General features: G+C 38.5%; 1 protein-coding gene across 1 annotated transcript in view; it reads left to right on the top strand.

Moving 5' to 3' along the window:
- LOC115258105 (ras-related protein Rap1) overlaps positions 1 to 18,833 on the top strand; it is a 112,546-nt gene that overhangs the window by 27,174 nt on the left and 66,539 nt on the right. The window contains exon 2 of the mRNA XM_062858736.1: positions 7,113 to 7,615. Within this exon, the coding sequence (XP_062714720.1) occupies positions 7,541 to 7,615 (75 nt within the window). The 5' untranslated portion in view covers positions 7,113 to 7,540. The remainder of the gene's footprint in view (positions 1 to 7,112; positions 7,616 to 18,833) is intronic.

Below are 18,833 nucleotides of genomic sequence, written 5' to 3'. Positions count from 1 at the left end.
TTACCAGATTTGCTGGTATGTCTGAAACATACTGGAAAACTTGTAATTAGAAGGCACGAAATGTTACTAATTGATAAATTAGCCCCAAAGGTTTTCCTGAAGGAATTCGCGAAGGATCACCAGGATGAGCCGCCGAAGAATTTTTCAAAACGAATCCCCGAAAGAAAACCTGGAGAAGAACTCCATGAGAGGTCTTTCAAGGTAATCTTGCAGATATTCCTGATTGAAGACCTAAAGAAACCTAGCCTACTACTGGAAAAATCCTTGTAAGAACTCGGTGATGAATCTTGGAAGGAACTTCTGTAGTTTTATATCCTTCAAATGAAGAATGATAAGATGTCACCAAGTGCAGTCTCTCCCGTATATTCCAACAACCACCGGTATTTGTACCAGCAAAAGTCTAGACAATTGGTACCTAGGCAAGTAAGTAAAAGTTGTACCAGTGGGTAGACATTGCGAATCTTCTGCCTCTTTTTTATGTTGACACCACATGTAGGAATCTCTGACGAAACTGAAGAGGGAATCCCTGAATTGTCTTGGAAGTATCCTTGGATCCTTCTATAACAATCTCTGAAGGAATTTATGAAGAGATCCCCGAAGGAGCTCCTGGAAAGGTCTCTAAAAGAACTTCTGGATAAAACCCAGGAAGAATCTCTGAAGAAACATCTGCACGTATCCCTGAAACATCTAAAGGAACTTGTGGACTAATCCCTGTAGGATTTCCTTTAGGTATTTCTGAAAGACTCCTAGACTTATTGCGCTGAAAAAGTCCCGTTTTCACGAAGATATAAATCCAAGTGAAAAGGCGCCCCAAATCAAACACAGTCGATTTGATTTCTAAAAAAAGAAAACGGGGGTAGGGTCTAGGACCATTTAAGCAGGAGACCTATTTTAGGCACTTGCTGCTATAATTCTGTCAATTTTTAACCGATTATCATGATTTTTGGGACACGATCAGATACGTTCAGTATCTTACTTATGATTAAAATTTCAAGTCAATCGGATTGAAATTGACTGAGTTATAGCAGCAAGAGCCCACAATAGCCCCCCCTGCCGAAATGGTCCCAGACTCTACTGATATTTATCCATGTAGCGGAACTTTACTTCCTTCCATGCTTTGCCTCTAGTTTAGTCTCAGGACAATACAAAAAACAGGGCTAACAGGCTAGTTGCAAAATTCTGTCAAATTAGAGAATGTGTTCTGCAATGAGATTTTACGTGAGTCCTTATATTACCAGAACTTAACAATCCATAATAGGTTATGATTGACCCATTGGATTGGGGTTCTCTGTTTGGTAGACTTTACCTCCGGAACAGGTGGTTCGTACTGTTAAGCCAATTCAAATAATCTCTACCGACACTGCACAGGCTAATCGGGAAAATAAGTTAACATTGATGATTAACTTTTAAACGAGCCCAAACAGCCTTAAGCTAAGTTTCCTGTTCCCAAGGAGAGCGCTCAAGTTAAAATTCTTCCTTTTCCGCATGTAATTTTGACAACTGATCTATATGGGGAGAAATGTCACTTTTCCTTACGGAATAATAGCGTGGACTATTTTTCCACACGGAAAAGTGACAGCTTCATTTGATTTGCACGAGAAGCGTTACTGGCGTTACACTTTTTTCCTTACCTGCCATCTGCGAACCGCTCAAGTAATTTTGAAGCGGAATCATTACTTGATCATTACTTGTCCTATCTTTTTGCACAGTACGTACGAAGTGGAAACTAGCCATTGGGAGAAATACCTTAGGAAACTCCTGTTGGAAAAGCTAAGGAAACTTCTGAAGGAATCCCTGATGAAACACCTAGAGGCATCCTTGAATCCTACTGGGGAAATCCCTGAAGGAATTCCTGGAGAGATCCCTGAAGAAACTTCTGGGACAATCCCTTAGTGATCTACTACACTGCACGAATCCTCGAAGGAACTCTTAGAGTAATCCCTGGAGGAACTTCTGCAGGAATATCTGAAGGAACTCGTAGAGAAATCTCTAAGGGAACCATGAAAAATCTTCATGAGGCATCCCGAAGGAATTCATAGGGTAATCTCTGAAGGAAGTTCAGGATTGATCCTTGGAAAAAATCCAGAAGGGAAATCAAAAGCAACTCCAGGAGAAATTTCTGGATGAATCCTTGATGGAATTCTTTCCACCTTGAAGGGGTTCTCGAGGTAGTGCCTGAAGGAGCTCTTGTCGGAATACCTGAGAGATCTTCTAAGGTCAGGAAATCCATGATGAAACTCCTAGAGGCTCCCGGAATCCTCCTGGTTGACTCTTTAAAGGAACTCATGAAGAGATCTTTCAAAGGACTTCTGGAAAAATACTCGATTGGAATTTTAGAGGAAGCTTCGAAGGAACTTTAGGAATCTTTGAAGGAATTCATGCAGAAATCGCTAAAGAAACTCCTGAAGAGTTTTTTTTAAGGAATCTCTGATGGATTCCTTGGAGGTATCACTGAATCTTTCTGGAAAAATCTCAGAAGAAACTCTGGGCAGATGAATGAAATCTAATGAAAAATTAAAAAAGTGCCAAGATTTTCGTATTTGATTGGAAATGTCGTTTAAATTTCTCCAGATGTTCTTAACCCTTAAAGGATGTGGACGGATTTTCAAAGCCAAAATGTCTTTATGTTATGCTGGATCATTTTGGAAATATAGCTGCAAACGTAGTGTACACCACTTGTTTTTCACTCGATTCCGCGTTTTATTTCTATGTACATATGATATATTTCAATGGAAATTGCACAATATTCTCTGTTTAGGTTGGGGCTGTTAGATAGAAATGTCTTATGTTACAGCTGTAACGTAGATCTTCAGGTTATCCAAAACGTCCAGAAGTTTTGAACTTTGTCTACTGAATACAAATAGTTGTGTTAACTTTTTAAATCACTTGAACTTGATGACTTACACTCAAACATATATTTTAATACATGAAATGATGGTAGTCATGACCTGGTGATGTTCTATGCAACTTAAAATAGCTCTGGAGTGAGTTTTGATTGTAAGGCCTTTACCTGTAATAGTATATCAAGTCAGTACTGATTTCATTAGATCCATACATGTAAATCAGAGTATAAACGACGAACTGCACATCAATGGGGATTAGCGTGGGACACAAAAAGACATTTTACTCCTGTACACTTGTTGAGTTCCATTTTGGCCCCATATCAACTGTGCAAAACTTCAGCTCGATCGGAGAAACTATATTTTAGCGCCAGCCATTTTAAGTTTTCATACGATTTAATATCGGGAAAATCACTTTTTCAAAGAAAAATCGCCTAAGGTTGCCCCTTAACCCTTAAAAATATATCGATGAATGATTTCTGTTGGAAATTTTACGAGGAACAAACCTTCTGAAGACCGCAAAGCGATCTAAGGCACATGGAAAAAGTTATTGATTGAAAACCGAATGGCATGCCAACGCTGTTCAACATGTAAGGAATAACAATAAATAATAAAATCACGTCATTTTATCGATCGGGTAAGGCTCAATAACTTTTTCCACGAATGTCGCATCGCTTTGCGGTCTTCGAAGGTCTGATTCCTCGTGAAGTTATCTACAGAAATCATTCAACGACTTATTTTTAGGGATCAATGGGTGGCCTCAAGCGATTTTTCTTTAAAGAAGTAGATTTTCCCCATAGTAAATCGTATGGAAAATTAAGAATAGCGGGCGCTAAAACATAGTTTCTTCGATCGATCTGAAATTTTGCACAGTTGATATGGGACCAAAATGGAACTCAAAAAGTGTACAGGAGTTGGAGTTTATCCATTTTTGTATTTTCCATATAAACCGTGTACTAGGCTAATGGGGATATCTTAGGCCATCCAAATCATTCTGGAGTTAAGGCCTTCATATCTACACCCGTAATAACGCAGAGAGTGCGTTTCAAACTTGGTATAGTGCGTTTTGGTAGTCATAGAAGATCAGTTGAATCATATGATATTTGTATTTACATCATAGAGGCATCCTGAATCATCCGAATTATTCTGAAGTTGAGAAATATGGTTTGAATTTGAAATGGTATATCAACAGAAGTGTACAAACATCTGAATTTGTCTAGTGCAAGCCATGGGGAAGAAGATTCCAGAGCATCAGAGATAATTGGTTTTGAAAAACCACCCACTGGTTCAAAAGCGATGAGTAAAACTATAAAAAAGGTGGTAAAACTGGTAAAAAAGTTGTCCACATCCTTTAAGGGTCAATGCGAGGTTTCCTTCAATTCGAGTACTCTACACTGAAGAAGTATGTAAGTAGCACACGAAATAGGCCTATCCAAGTTTCAGTTTTCTTTTCTTTTGCAAAAGTGGTGTTTTTTAACTAGTATTTCAAGTGAAAAAAAAATAAATGTTCTAAAGTCATAGTGAAGACTTCTGAGATACCTTGGCATGATACAAAAAGTGTCGCCGGCTGCGCACAGATCTATGTACAATTGTCCAAAAATCCGATTAATCGGAATTAAACATTCATCTATGCATGCCCAAGCGCATCTTCGTCTTCTTGGGGTAACGTCCTCACTGGGACAAAGCCTGCTTCTCAGCTTAGTAAGTGTTCAATGAGCACTTCCACAATTTTTAACTGAGAGCTTCCTCTGCCAATGACCATTTTGCATGTGTATATCGTGTGGCAGGCACGAAGATACTCTATGCCCAAGGAAGTCAAGGAAATTTCCTTTACGAAAAGATCCTGGACCGACCGGGAATCGAACCCGTCACCCTCAGCATGGTCATGCTGAATACCCGTGCGTTTACCGCCTCGGCTATATGGGCCCTGATGCCCAAGCCCATGCACTGGTTATAACTCCCTTGGTTTCCTTTCTAAGTAGGTGGTACCTACGGGGGGTGGTCAAAATGTTTGGGATAGGCAACTTTTTTTCTCTCTCTGCTTTAACTTTTCATAGAAAGCATCAAAAATTCTTAAATTTTGACTGTTTGTCAACCTATTATGTGTGCATCATTGCTACAAATTTCGGCTCGATTCATTAATTATTCGCGAAGCTATAAATGTTCTCGTAAAACACTATTTTTTAGACAACTAATTTTTGAGATGCCATATCTCGGAGAACAGTGAACCGAATTGAATGAAATTTTGAACGTTTATCAACACTATATTAATGCTTGAAAAATCTTTAAAACATAGGTACTTTTCGGACTTTGAAAAAAGTTATAATGGATTGACACTTTTAGGATCTTTCTCAAAAAAATGTAATTTTTTCACATCTATGACATTAAGTTTTATTTTTGATATCCATAGATTTTCTACTTCTGTTCTTAAGATATTTATAATAAGATATATGTATTAGAGCTCATTTAGATTAAAGGAAGAACACATTTAGTATTTTTTGTGCGGTATTGTAAATTTGACTCATTTTCCTCTATCAATATCAAACCATCATAACTTTTTTCAACGTTTGAAAAGTACCAATATTTTGCGTGATTTTGAAGCAATAATATATTGTTGATAATCGCTCAAACTTTCATTCAATTCGATTCACTGGCCTCCGAGATATAACAGCTCAAAAATTAGTTGTCCAAAAAATAGTGTTTTACGAGAACGGTTCTAGCTTCGCTAAAGATTAACCAATCGAGCTCAAATTTTTACCAATGATGCACATATAATAGGTTGACAAACAGACAAAATTTGAGAATTTTTGATGCACTCTATGAAAAGTTACAGCATGTTGAACTTTTTTGTGAGAGAAAAAAAAAAATTGGCCACCCCCTGTATACTGTCTGACTTCCTGAAAAAAGTCTTCTGAAAATCTAAGCTTAATCAATTAGAGCACATCCCGCATCATAGTACGCACCGTTTCCCATCCGGACCGAGGTCAGGTCAGGTCGACCCACATATAAGCGGTAGTAGCACGGTGATTGCGATAAGTCGATATGACCCTCCGAAGGCGATACGATCCTAGTGGGAAAACCATCATGAACTTATACACAACAGTAACACACATAGGCTCTTCTCGCATAATCATCGCATTATCTACATTGTTGGGCGATGAATCATCTTCTTCTCTCGATGACTAGTGCTGTGGCCTGTTATACTCCCTTTCAGTTCTCACCGAGTCACGTTGGCTGGTTGATAAAGATTCGATGTAGCATTTAAGCCTATACGTTGCTCATTTTTTTCTATTCTCTGCTATCGGTCGCCTCGCCTGGTTAGAAGATATCGAATTTTTCCCAACAACATCATCATCATCATTATCAACGAGGGTCGCAAAGCGAATACTGCCTCAACCGGTATCTATCCACCATAAATAGTACGTTGATACTGGATGTCAGCCAGAGCAAGGTCGTAGGTACGGAATTCAGTGACGAAATGAAACCGGAACCGTTATTTGCTCACTCTTCCATTTGGCCATTCAAACGATGTAAATGACGACAAGATTAGTAATGATGTTTTGCTTTCAACTTTTTGCATCTTCTGTTTCGTAGCTTCTCTACCACTCCCACACAGATAACCTTTAGACTGGTTCGCTGTCGATCGAAATAAAAAAATGTGGTTGGTGAAACGAAAATTAGTCGTTGCCTTCCTTCCTCTATTCACTTCACAGGAAATGTAATTGTCACATGTCACAAGTGCTTCCAGACAAACCAATTCTTCAGCAACTTTCAAACACGTTTCCATCAATCACTACCTTTGAACTAACACCACTAGGCCTGACTCTGTCTTCACCCACATTCATGTACTTCGTCTTGTTAAACACTGAGCCTATTCTAGCTGCCTCCTTCTTTAGAGGAGCATAAGATTCCTCCACTTTATTTAGTTGATTGAACACAAAAAGGATCCACTGTTATTTGATTGGAGCTACAAATATGTTGTACATCTATTGTAAAAATTCTACTATAAATATACCATAGGATCAATAATTCACCATAAGCTTTATGGTATCTCAGTTTCCCTATTTTAAATTTGGTTAAATCCCATCAAAAACCTAACAGGCAAAGGCCGTGAATTAGTCTAAAAAGAACGCCCTCGCACGGCACTCTTCCTGGCATGGCTTGTCGTCAACGACGTCTGACCAGACTCGATGTTTTATTAGCCAAACATGTGATTAACGAGATCTTCACAGTTTTACATGATTAATTTCCGTTTTTTTTTCTCCTTTACAGCCTCATCGGAGTGATTCAGACACGAAATCCCATGAGCAATACATGACATATTGGTATTGATAGGCGAAGCCAATTGCAATTCAAACACGGAAGGTAGTGAAGTTAAAAGTGTTGGGGCTTTTCGCGTAGCTCAAAGAGGGGGTAATACAGGTGTCGCGTGCGTGCATGTGCTAGAAGAGTGAAAGAGTGGGAGCAGGTGACGACAGATTAAAATTCGTGCTCCGCGCGTTGAAGAAAGAAAGTTGGTGTACAGTTTGAGCCGCAAAGCAGAGAAGGAATTCTGTGTTCTGCTGTGCAGCAGCAGTGGTAAAACATCAACAACATAAACAACCATCAGTGTACCGGGTAGTGGTAGTGGTGGTAGCAATAGCTCAAGGCGGAAAGCAGCAGCGGTGGTGTAACGCAAAACAACAGAGAGCAGCCTCACAATGCGCGAATATAAGATTGTTGTGCTCGGAAGCGGAGGTGTCGGCAAATCCGCCCTGACAGTGCAGTTTGTTCAGGTGAGTGGCAATGGATTGCCTTCGGAGAATTTTTCTTATGGTGTGGAATTCCGTTTGGAATTGGATTAAGGAATCAGAGTGGGCTGTTGCGATGTATTTGTGTATCTATGTCAAATACTTCTGAGAAGAAACGAGCAATATAAAATTGGATTTTCACTTTCGATTAGATCTTGTTCGGTGAACGGGTCATGATGATTATTACTTTATTGGATATCGTATTTGAATTTCGCAAGAATGTTATATTTGTCTATACATTTGTATATACAAGCTAAGTAATTGTGCAAATTGTTCATAAAAATACAAAAACAGAAATTATCCCTTGGCAATACTTAAACATCTGATCTTTGGTACGACCAGGTGGTGGATCTTACATTTGGCTTACAAACGTAGAGTAGAATTACATCAAGTTCTGAGCTGTTGGCGAAAGAATCAGGCTCTCGCTAGATGATTCAAAACATCATTGGTGGAAAGCAAAGACTTATAGTTAATTTAGGAAGAACACGCATGCTCAATAAAAAAGAGCACAATCGATATCTAAGAATATACCTAAACAAAATTACTTTCGAGTGAATACTTTCTCGATATTCTCGATAAACAAGTTTTTGTAAAAGAGTCACAGTGGACTTCCCAGATTGGTAAGCATGTTGGTTCACATGAAGAAGCACGTTAGCCAGGTGCTCATCGCGGATGTGATGATCGACAATACGTTCTAAGCATTTCAGAAGAAAAAGCGTCAAACAGAAAAAAACAACTCCTGGAAGATTCCCTCAAGAAATTGCAGAAGGTATCCCAAAATGGATTCCAAAACGAACTCCTGAAGATTTAAGACAAGGAACTCTTGGAGGATTACCAGAAAGAACTCCTGCATAGATTCCCAAAAAATGAAGCTCTGAAGGATTCTTACAAGGAACTCCTGAATGACTTTCTGAGGAATCCTTTTGAAGAATCCCAGAAAGAACTCTTGGGTGATTTCCTGAATTAAGTCCAGAAGGATTCGCAGGAAGAACTTCTGAAGAATTTTTGGAAGCTATCCATAGACAGATTTGTGGATGAATCCTGTGGGAATCCCAGAAGTATCTCTTGGAGTAGTTCTAGAAGAAATTTGTAAAAATTTTCGGCCTTGCAGTCTTTGGTTGGGAAAACTTTGGAACATCGGAAAGAACTCCTGAAGGAATCCCAGAAGAAATCTTTAGAGGAGTTTCTAAATAAATAACAATTTGATAAAATTCCCGCAGGTTCCCCTAAAAAAACGAAGGAATCTGGTGAACGAATTTCACGATGACATACTGGGTAATACTGGGTAATTCCTGGAGAATTACAATTCCTGGTGGATCCCCTAAATGAATCCTCTCGCAGAAATTTCAGGAGATATTTGAATGGGACATCAGTTCGAAAAATCCCTAGAACCAAAAATTCTAATTGGTATCCAAACAATAACTTCTCATGGGATTCCAAAAGATGATAATCATGCGGAATCGTACCGCATTACTTAGAAAAACTCCAGAAATATTCTTAGATGATTCACAGTGAAACCAAAAAAAAAGGTCTGGAGGAATTCCAAGAGATCATATTCAAAAATCCCATGAGACTTCCTAAAGGTGCCTCAGATAAATCTTCTAAAGGAATCTGTGAACGAATTTCAGGAAGCATCTAATTTTACATCAAAGCAATTCCCAGTGAAACTTATAATGGACACCTCAAATGAACTCCTAGAAAATCCCCTGAAATTTTCTAAGATTTTTCATAAGAATTCCTAAAGAATTTTCTCTTGGAGATTTTTCTACAAAACTTTTTGTAGGGATTTCTTCTAAAATTCCATTTGGAGATTGCTTCGAAAATTTCTTCTAAGGATGTCTCCAGGAACTTCATCTGTGCGTTAATTCAGGAATGCCATTTGGAGATACCTTCAGGAATTTCTGCAGCGGATTCTTCATGAAAATACATCGGGAAATTCCCTCAAAAACTTTCAGAAGGAATTTATGAAGGTTTTTCTCATATAAGAAACTCTTAAAAGATCCCCAGAAGGAATTCAGAAGAAGCCCAATAATAATTCCGGATGGAATACCAAAAAGAATTTCAGGAAAAATTCCAAGACAAATCCCAAAAGGATATCCTAGAAAAATATCAGAACAAATCTTTCTAGAATCTCAGAAGGAACTACTGATGAAATCCCAAATCGAAAGACAACAAAGTGGAATCGTACAATATTACCTAGAGGGATCTCAACATTCTTGAAGTAATCTGAGAAGATATTTACTCATTGGAGGAATTCCATGAGATTGTGTAGAGGGACCATAAACACTCCCAAAACGATTTCTGGGATTGTCACACTTATCAACTAACTGTCTAGTGAATAAGGCTTCGTCTCGCTATTTCGGAGATGACAGGTTTGACAGGATCTTTTCGTAAAGGAAATTTCCTTGACTTCCTTGGGCATAGAGTATCTTCGTGCCTGCCACACGATATACCTACCTTGATACCTTGTTGGCTACAAAGTAACTTTACTCCAATGCCGAGCGTATAGTAGAGCACCATCTTCGTCGGTCTTGGGCGATGTTCCTCCAGTTTCCCCGAACGTGTAGGGATCGTAGATCTTCTTCAACCGCGTGCAGCCAGCGAGTTCGCGGTCGCCCACGAAGTCGCCTACCCCTACCGGGTTCTCTGCTGAATATTGTTTTCGCTATTCTTTCTTCCGACATTCGCACTACGTGTCCAGCACACTGAAGTCTGCCGTATTTTATACGTTTCACAATATTCGCATCTTCGTACACTTGGTACAACTCGTGATTCATCCGTCTGCGCCACACTCCATTTTCTTGTTTCCCACCGAGAATTGTCCGCAGCACTTTGCGCTCAAAAACTCCAAAAGCTTTTCGGTCTACCTCCTTTAACGTCCACGCTTCGTGACCGTAGAGGGCAACCGGAAGAATCAGCGTCTTATACAGAGCGAATTTTGTTTGCGTTTGCAAGTTACGGGACCTAAGCTGGCTACGCAATCCGTAAAAGGCCCTATTCGCAGCTGCAATACGCCTTTTCACTTCACGGGAAACGTCATTGTCACATGTCACAAGTGTTCCAAGATAAACAAATTCTTCAACAACTTCAAACACTTTCCCATCAATCACTACCTCAGCACTAACACCACTAGGCCTGCTTCTGTCTCTACCCGCTATCATGTATTTACTTCGTCTTGGTAGAGTTAATCGGCAAGCCTATCCTCGCTGTCTCTAAGCATAAGCATAAGCTTCCTCCACTGCCCTACGATCGATGCCGATGAGATCAATATCGTCCGCAAAACCGAGGAGCATGTGCGACCGTGTGATGATAGAGCCATTCCTCTGCACGCCTGACCTCCTAATCGCTCCTTCGAGTGCAATGTTGAACAATAAATTTGAAAGAGCATCCCCCTGCTTCAATCCATCCAAGGTCACAAACGACGTAGACACTTCGTCCGCGATCCGAATACTTGATTTTGATCCATCCAGCGTTGCGCGTATCAGCCTAATTAGTTTCGCCGGAAAACCATGTTCTAACATTATCTGTCAAAGCTCATTTCTTTTCACTGAATCGTACGCTGCTTTAAAATCAATGAACAGATGGTGAGTCTGCAAGTTATATTCCCGAAATTTATCTAGGATCATCCGCAGGGTAAACATTTGATCCGTCGTTGATCGGCCCTCACGAAAACCAGCCTGGTATTCGCCGACGAAGGACTCCTCAAGAGGTCGCAGTCTGTTGAACAGGACACGCGACAGTATCTTATACGCCGAATTTAAAAGGGTAATCCCTCTGTAATTGGCACACTCCAGTCTGTGCCCTTCCTTGTAGATTGGGCATATGAGGCCATCCACACGATATACACATGCAAAATAATCATTGGCAGAGGAAGCTCTCAGTTAAAAACTGTGGAAGTGCTCATTGAACACTAAGCTGAGAAATAGGCTTTGTCCCATTGAGGACGTTACGCCAAGAAGAGAGAGAGAGGTTTGATTTCCGGTCTGGATCCAGAACATAGTGAACACACAAATTTACGCAATGACTGACGAAGAAAGTACTTCAATTAATAACGGAAATACTGGAAGAACATATGGGAATTCAAGAGAGGCAAGCCAAGTTCCAGGAGAACATAGATCCAGAAAATAAATATGAAATAAGTTATACCTGATCGATTGCCATTTTCCCCGGATAATCGAATCCGACTTACTTACTTATATATATCTTAGTCTCAGCGATGGAATAACAAACAGGAAAGGTTAAGCACTCAAAACAAAGATAATTTTTTGTAGTTTTATGGAAAATATAATTGAAATTATTTAATTTTATTTTTCATACATTTTATCCATTTTTCTGTGTTTTGCTCTTTTTCAAAATTTGCACAATGGTAGTAAACTTTAGCATCAACCCCTTTGGCGTATTGGTCACACGCACAATCGGGTCATCTCTATAGTGTCCTGAGACCCTCTACCAGTCTTATTAGGATTCCAAAGAAACTTTCGGGGACACTTCCTCATGGCATGGATAACAACATCTGAGAACATCACCCATAATCAGGCCTGGTAGCGAGTCACTATTTAGTGACTTGGTCACTATTTTCGTGTAAGTCACTAAAAAGTCACTATTTTCAGGACTTTTCAACTAAAGTCACTTTTTCTGTTAAAAAGTCACTATTTTCAACTATTTTCAATGTCCTGAAATCTAGCTAGTAAGTAAAACAAGAGTTGATATTGAAAATAGTTAAAATTCAAGCTGGAGACAATAAAATGTCTAGTATGTAGTAGGTCTGTTGACAAATTCACCAATCACCTTTGTACAAAGACTGACTTTGATTATTAGTGATGTCTTTTTTTCATATAAATTCTTGTGACTCCACTTTAAACAGAATGTGTGATGGCATTCTCGGCAATAGTAAAAATTCTAGGGTTTTTAAACTTCTGGTAAAATTACTTAAGTATTTTTAGAAATCTTGCTGAAATTCTTGGCAGAGTTCATGTTAAAATTTTCAGTCAGCGGAAACAAGGTTTTTAGTGTTGCAGCAATATAAATATATGTTCTTATTTCTGAATTTCTTGCAAGATCTTCCGTATGATATTCTGGAAGTTCCTGGAAGAAATTCTGGCAGCAAGAGTCTGATAACATTCTTTGAGGAATGTCTGACAAATGCAATCCTGAATAACAGTGGTTTAATCCTTCTAGAATACCTGGAATATTTTTTACAATACATCTGAAATGTTTTTAATAAAAATACTTAAACAAGAATAACTCGGCTTTCGGAATATATTCGTTGGTCTTTCAGTGTGGTTTTGTAGAAGTCCTGAATGATTTATAACAAAACTTCTTGAGAAATATCCGAGATGATATTTTTCAAAAATCTTGACTGTTTGTTTTTCACAGACAAATTTAAACAACAGAAACTGTTTCTGATGTTTTAATTTCATTCTGACAGATCATACATTTATAAAAGTTATTGAAAACGATAGCTAATAACACTAGTTCCCTGAAAAAAAAGAAGGTAAATATGTACATTGAATAGCCTGATGAAGGAAAAAATATAACTATTCGATTGAACCTGAGACTACCCAACCTGAACTTTCCAGATTTGCAGATAATCTAGTCATCAAAAAGCTCAATTACTTCTCCCGTAATGACACGAAGAATCCGCCAGAAAGTGAATGAACAAGCCTGTAAATATTTTGATAATTTCATCATAGACTCTTCAAATGTGAGATATTTAAAAGAAATTTAAAATTCTGTTACAAGTTCATCTAACATTGCTTTGGATATTCAGAATGGTAGTTGATTTTTTCCCTGCAATTTTTCAGATTTTTTCGAAGGAGGTACGCCGAGAAATACTTCAAGAATTCCATTAAAATTGCCTTTTTCCTTACTAACATTGGTTTTCACATTTTTTTTTGTTTTGAAGGGATTCTTGCAAAATTATTCAAAAAATCATACCTGAGAAATTCTTACTCAAATTTAGTCATTCATTTTCTTTACATATGTTTTCGTCTTGAATTTCGTCAAAAAATCATCCAACAAGTTTTCATATGAAATTCCACATTCGAAGCATTGTCTTCCCCTTGGGTGCACTGCCACAAACTACGGAAGTTGTAATATTTTTATTTTCATTCTTGGAAAATTTAGCAAATATCTCTTTAAGATCGATGTTTTTTTGAAATCAGTCCACAAGTACGAAGAAAATACTCGCAATAAATATGTTCAGAGAAATCCATTCAGACACTCGTTCAATAAACCTCTGGGCGTTTCTTCTTCAATTCCTTAGATAAAATCGCCAAGAATGTATTAACCAATCAGGGTTTGGTCGAAAAATCACTCAATGACATCCGTTTTAACTTCTTCTAAAAACTTCATCAAGAATTTTCTAAAAAAAATCAATCAATGTATCCCAAAGGGTTTCTGCCGTTACCGACATAAGAGTTCACGTGGTCAACACATCTACTTACGTTCATCAGCCTCTTGCCTATTTGGATCAATCTAGTTCTTCATAATATATGCAGAAAATTAAATATACGTGCGATTTTGTGCATTTTTTGGAATAGGCGTGAAAGTTTTTTTAAAAAAATATTCATTATGCGATACACCAAGATTTTCTGAATAAAGTACGTCCAATAATTCCTAGTCACTAATAGTTTTTTGTGTGCTAAAAGTCACTATTTAGTCACTTTTTTGTTATCTGTAAGTCACTATTTGGTCACTATTTTCGAGAAATTGGTCACTAAATTAACTATTTTGAGCACAATGTTTTGCTACCAGCCCTGCCCATAATGGTTTTGGAAATATTAAAAATTTTCGCGACTAAATTTTCAACGCGTTTGTGCAAGATTTGTTTTCTTCTCTTGTCTTCAATCTGAAATATTTTTTCACTCGTTGCAAGAAAATCGATGAAATTTTCACCATTAAAAGAGGACTAGTTTATGATCAGACTGCTGTGAAAGAATGATGATTATGATCATTTAGAGCGTCGCAATAAATTATACTTTGCGTCCAACTGAACCCACTGAACAATGCTTTAATCATTAGAAATATTTTCTTTTTGCAATCATATCATTGATGAATTAGTAGACGGGCTTGGTGGTCTAGTGTCTACCACTCTGATTCATATACATAAAGTCCTGGGTTCAATCCCTGGCCCGTCCCTTTACTCCTACTTTGTATCTTTCTATATACTTTCACTATCCTATCTACATATACAATTTATGTAAAATCATATGTTCATAGCCAACGCTAGACCCAGTAACGGTTGAAAAGCCGTATCTCCGCCTTCCAACTTTCACAGCACAGTGCCTAATCTATCAGATAACGCCTACGAATTATGAAATCAAGTGAACTGTACCGCAAGCTTCATAGTCATGATCACACAAACCTATCACCACAGTCAAACATACGTAACTCTTAAATGAAATTCATCAATCAATTTTGCCCGGTGCCTTTTCATGAGCACACTACCACCTGTTGGTAAAACTGCGTGAGATACTGTCGGCCATGATGGATTTAGATTTGACGTTGGTCTAACACGCACACAACTACACAAATCGCCACACACTAGCTAACGTAAAAGCGATCGAACACTAGCGCCTCTGGTGGAAGGAACGCAGAAATCAAATGAAATTTGAATTGATTGTTAAGTGCATGTGCCAAGCCATTTTGAAGAGTGTTACGTCTGTTTGTCTGTGCTGTCACCATACGCCTGGCATCCACGCGTCAATGTGTGAACCCTCTGCCAACCATAACCCATCAACATTCCGACATACGCATCAATTTATGCAGACGCAGAGGTATATTCCACAGACAAACAGACGTAACACCTTGAACGATTTTTATGGAAACCCATCGCCCAGTTCACACTACCATCACCTGGTGGAAAAGTTGCGCGAATCACTGTGTTATGCAATATCGTCAATAGAAGGCGCTAGTGTGAAACGTCAAACGCATAGAAAAACGATGCGCGCGCCTCTGGTTGTGAAAGCCACAACTATGCAAATTTAAAATGATCGTTAAAACCGTGGTCGATGGAAATTTCGCAAGGGTTACGTCTGTTTGTGTTTATTCGTTCTGCCATATTTACAAACGATTGCAATCATCACCTTCCTCCGCTTTCCCACCTTGGTCTGCAACCTAACGTGGCAGGCGCCATTGTCGCCTAGAAGATCACTGCTGATGCCTGCTAGTTCCCGGCAGATATCTCATTTATTTCTTGTGTGAGTGTAGCTGATCTGGCGATACTGGAGTCGCATCTACGGGCGGCCAATCAAACTCAAGCTCATATCATTGAGAAATTAGTTGGCATTGAAACTGACTCTATTTTATCATATATTTTTACCTTCTTTAATACTTTATTTTAGCTACTCTCTCTTACTGATGTGGAGAACAGAGGCATGATCACTTAAGATCATAATCCATTTTCGGACAAGCGGCATTCGGCCAAATTACCGGAACAAAATGTTACCAATAATTTTAAAACGATTTTCATTTAGTGACAATCACAGAACTGATGAATATACTATATCAAGAAAGTTGAGCCTTATTTACCGGATAATCGAATCACGGATAGAAAAGCCTACGGAGTTTTTTTAACCTGAACGCGAAATGCTGCTTGATGCAACTCGTTCGTAGCAGGAAGTGCGCGCGAGCGGCTGCGTTTTTAAAACAACACTCAAATTTCCGTGACACCTAGGCCTGAGAAGACGTAGAGGTCTCTACGTACCTTTCTTTAGATGTCCATTGTCCAACTAATCTTCCTTTCCCATCCCTCAGCTATCGCAAGGACATGGCCAGACAGCTCTCGATTGTAGGAAGATTGCTTTAATCTTCTCTTAGAGCCAGTGATTAACCTCAAATCCTTGTGCCTCTGTAACGGACGGAAAGGAGGAAACCCTCATAACAATGGTCTATGACTGTGCCAGCTACGAATTTATGCGACTTGCTTAATGCTAAAGATAAATATATGTTCCTACGTACTCTATTGTCTTTGGTTCCTAGTTGATTCCAAGTTTTAAAGGTAGTGTGACCGACTTCATTGTGTGATCAGAGTACACACAATGAACAGAGTACACAACGAAGCTGTGAGTCATGGAATAAAGCATGTTGTAATTGTAATTATCATGACCAACTATACACTAGGAGAAATAAGTATAAAGACAGAGCCAATTTCATACAAAATAATGTTTAAGGATCAAAATTTTTTTTCTAGCGATTCGGTTGTTATGGAATTTTGGTTGCATCCTTAAATAACTAGAATTTTGGCCAGTAATATAAATCATCATCCATGCAAACGTTTACATCGATTATTTTATATGGAAAACGGCTCTGTCGTTATACTTATTTCTCGCAGTTTAGTTGATACACACAGTTAAAATAAAAGTGTAAATTTAAGTGTATTTCGATGCACATATTTGGAGAATCAAAATAAACTCAAAATTCCATCGCGTTTTAAATTTACACGAGTGGATATGCGAGACAAATCGTGTAAATTTAAACGCCATTGAATTTTACATGAAGCACAGCACGCGGCTCTCGTGGTATGTTCCTTTTTCCGTTCGTTCCCACCGATCCCGCTTCCCCGGCTGGTAGAAGATAAATGGTTTAATAAACATTGGTAAATCATGTCAATATTGGGTTGAAATCTATGTTTTATTACACTTGTTTCCGTATTTAATGCAATACATGAATATTCAATTCGCTGAAGCAGCTGAGGTTCCAGTAATGGTTGAATCTCGTCGTCCGTCTCGATGGTGAGCTCCGTGGGCTGATTGCAACGAGCAATAACCAGCAGTTTTGTTGTGATATGCGCAAATCTGAAAATATGCAATTTTCGGATGAAAAATCACTTTCACTCAGCAACAAATGCATTGCCTCTGTACTTACCTCTTACTTCAGATGGATTTCGAGCAAACGTACTCGCGCTTTCCTCAGAGCAATGGTCCAAACAGATCAAAATAAAAAAAAACCTCAGCAGCGAAGCAATTTCGTGTCGGCCATACTGCTTTTCAAAACGTATCTGGTTAGGAAGTTGTCAGTGTGATTTTACACGTCGATGGGAATTTAAAGTTTTAATGACAGAAAAATCAATGTATTTCAATGCGCTTTTGAGAGATACGTTGAAAACACACGATGATGTAATATCGTATGTATAAATGTGTAAAAATATATCGATTTTAATGCTCTTATTATGTGCATTGATTTTAACTTAATATTCCATCATATTGCTTTTTCAAGTAATGTGAATTTACTTTTTTCATACTTTACACGCAGTTTAAATTTAAATATTTTTTGCTGTGCATATATGTATAGAATACCGGCAGAAACAAGGAAAATAAGAGACAATTAATGCTTTTTTTGTGATTAATGCGCACGTTATCACCACAAATTTCTGTAAGATTTCCCATGTGTGATACGACGAGGACCGTCCGGAAGAGCAAACCACTTCTTTTTCTGATTGAAACAAGTGCTGTACAAACAAGTTGTCCAGAGAAACAAAGCTGTTTCTGACCTCCGGGGTCAAACACATTGAACCAACACGGCGATGAGAAGAGAAAGGTTCTTGCCCGTTTAACTCACCGAAACACCGGAGAGAAGATGAAAAAGATGTGTGTGATGTAATCACGCTTGACAAAGTGCAAGCAAGTTAACGCTCAGTCATACTGAAAATTTAGGATTTCTGAGTAGAACACTGGTTAGAAAAAGTTTGTCATATACTTTGTAAAACAATGAGTCATATAAAATGGCAAAATGTACCCCCAACACATGTGTACATTATTTTTAGCGTCGCTTGCAACTTTGTTACGCTTCGTCTTCCGATTGTGTAGACCTGGAGAATAAAAATTAAATGTGACTCAGCCTGCTGGGATGATTGTGGTCAACTAGGTTGTTGATCTGGTTACACACATGTGAAACCTACACCTTCCGACTGCTTGCTGTACTACATCATACATTCAACAACCTTATTCTGGGGCTGCTACCGGGCGAGACACTATTGGACCACGGTGGTGTGAGCATGACGAAGACGAGCTAAATACATGGCTGGCTACATGTGGGAATGTTCCTCCTAATGGAAGATGACAAGCGAAAGATCTGAGTTTTGCTAACAACATTCGCAAAGAATTATAGGTACTAGGTACATGCTTGTTGTTCAGACGGAACAAAAACACGAAACTTTTCCCTACTGCTGTGCACAGTTCGTGTATTTCAGCTTAATCCAACA

Source organism: Aedes albopictus, chromosome 3, assembly GCF_035046485.1.
Source record: "Aedes albopictus strain Foshan chromosome 3, AalbF5, whole genome shotgun sequence".
NCBI lineage: Eukaryota > Metazoa > Arthropoda > Insecta > Diptera > Culicidae > Aedes > Aedes albopictus.
The sequence above is the reverse complement of the archived record's forward strand: the minus strand, read 5'-3'. Positions and strand labels throughout refer to the sequence as shown.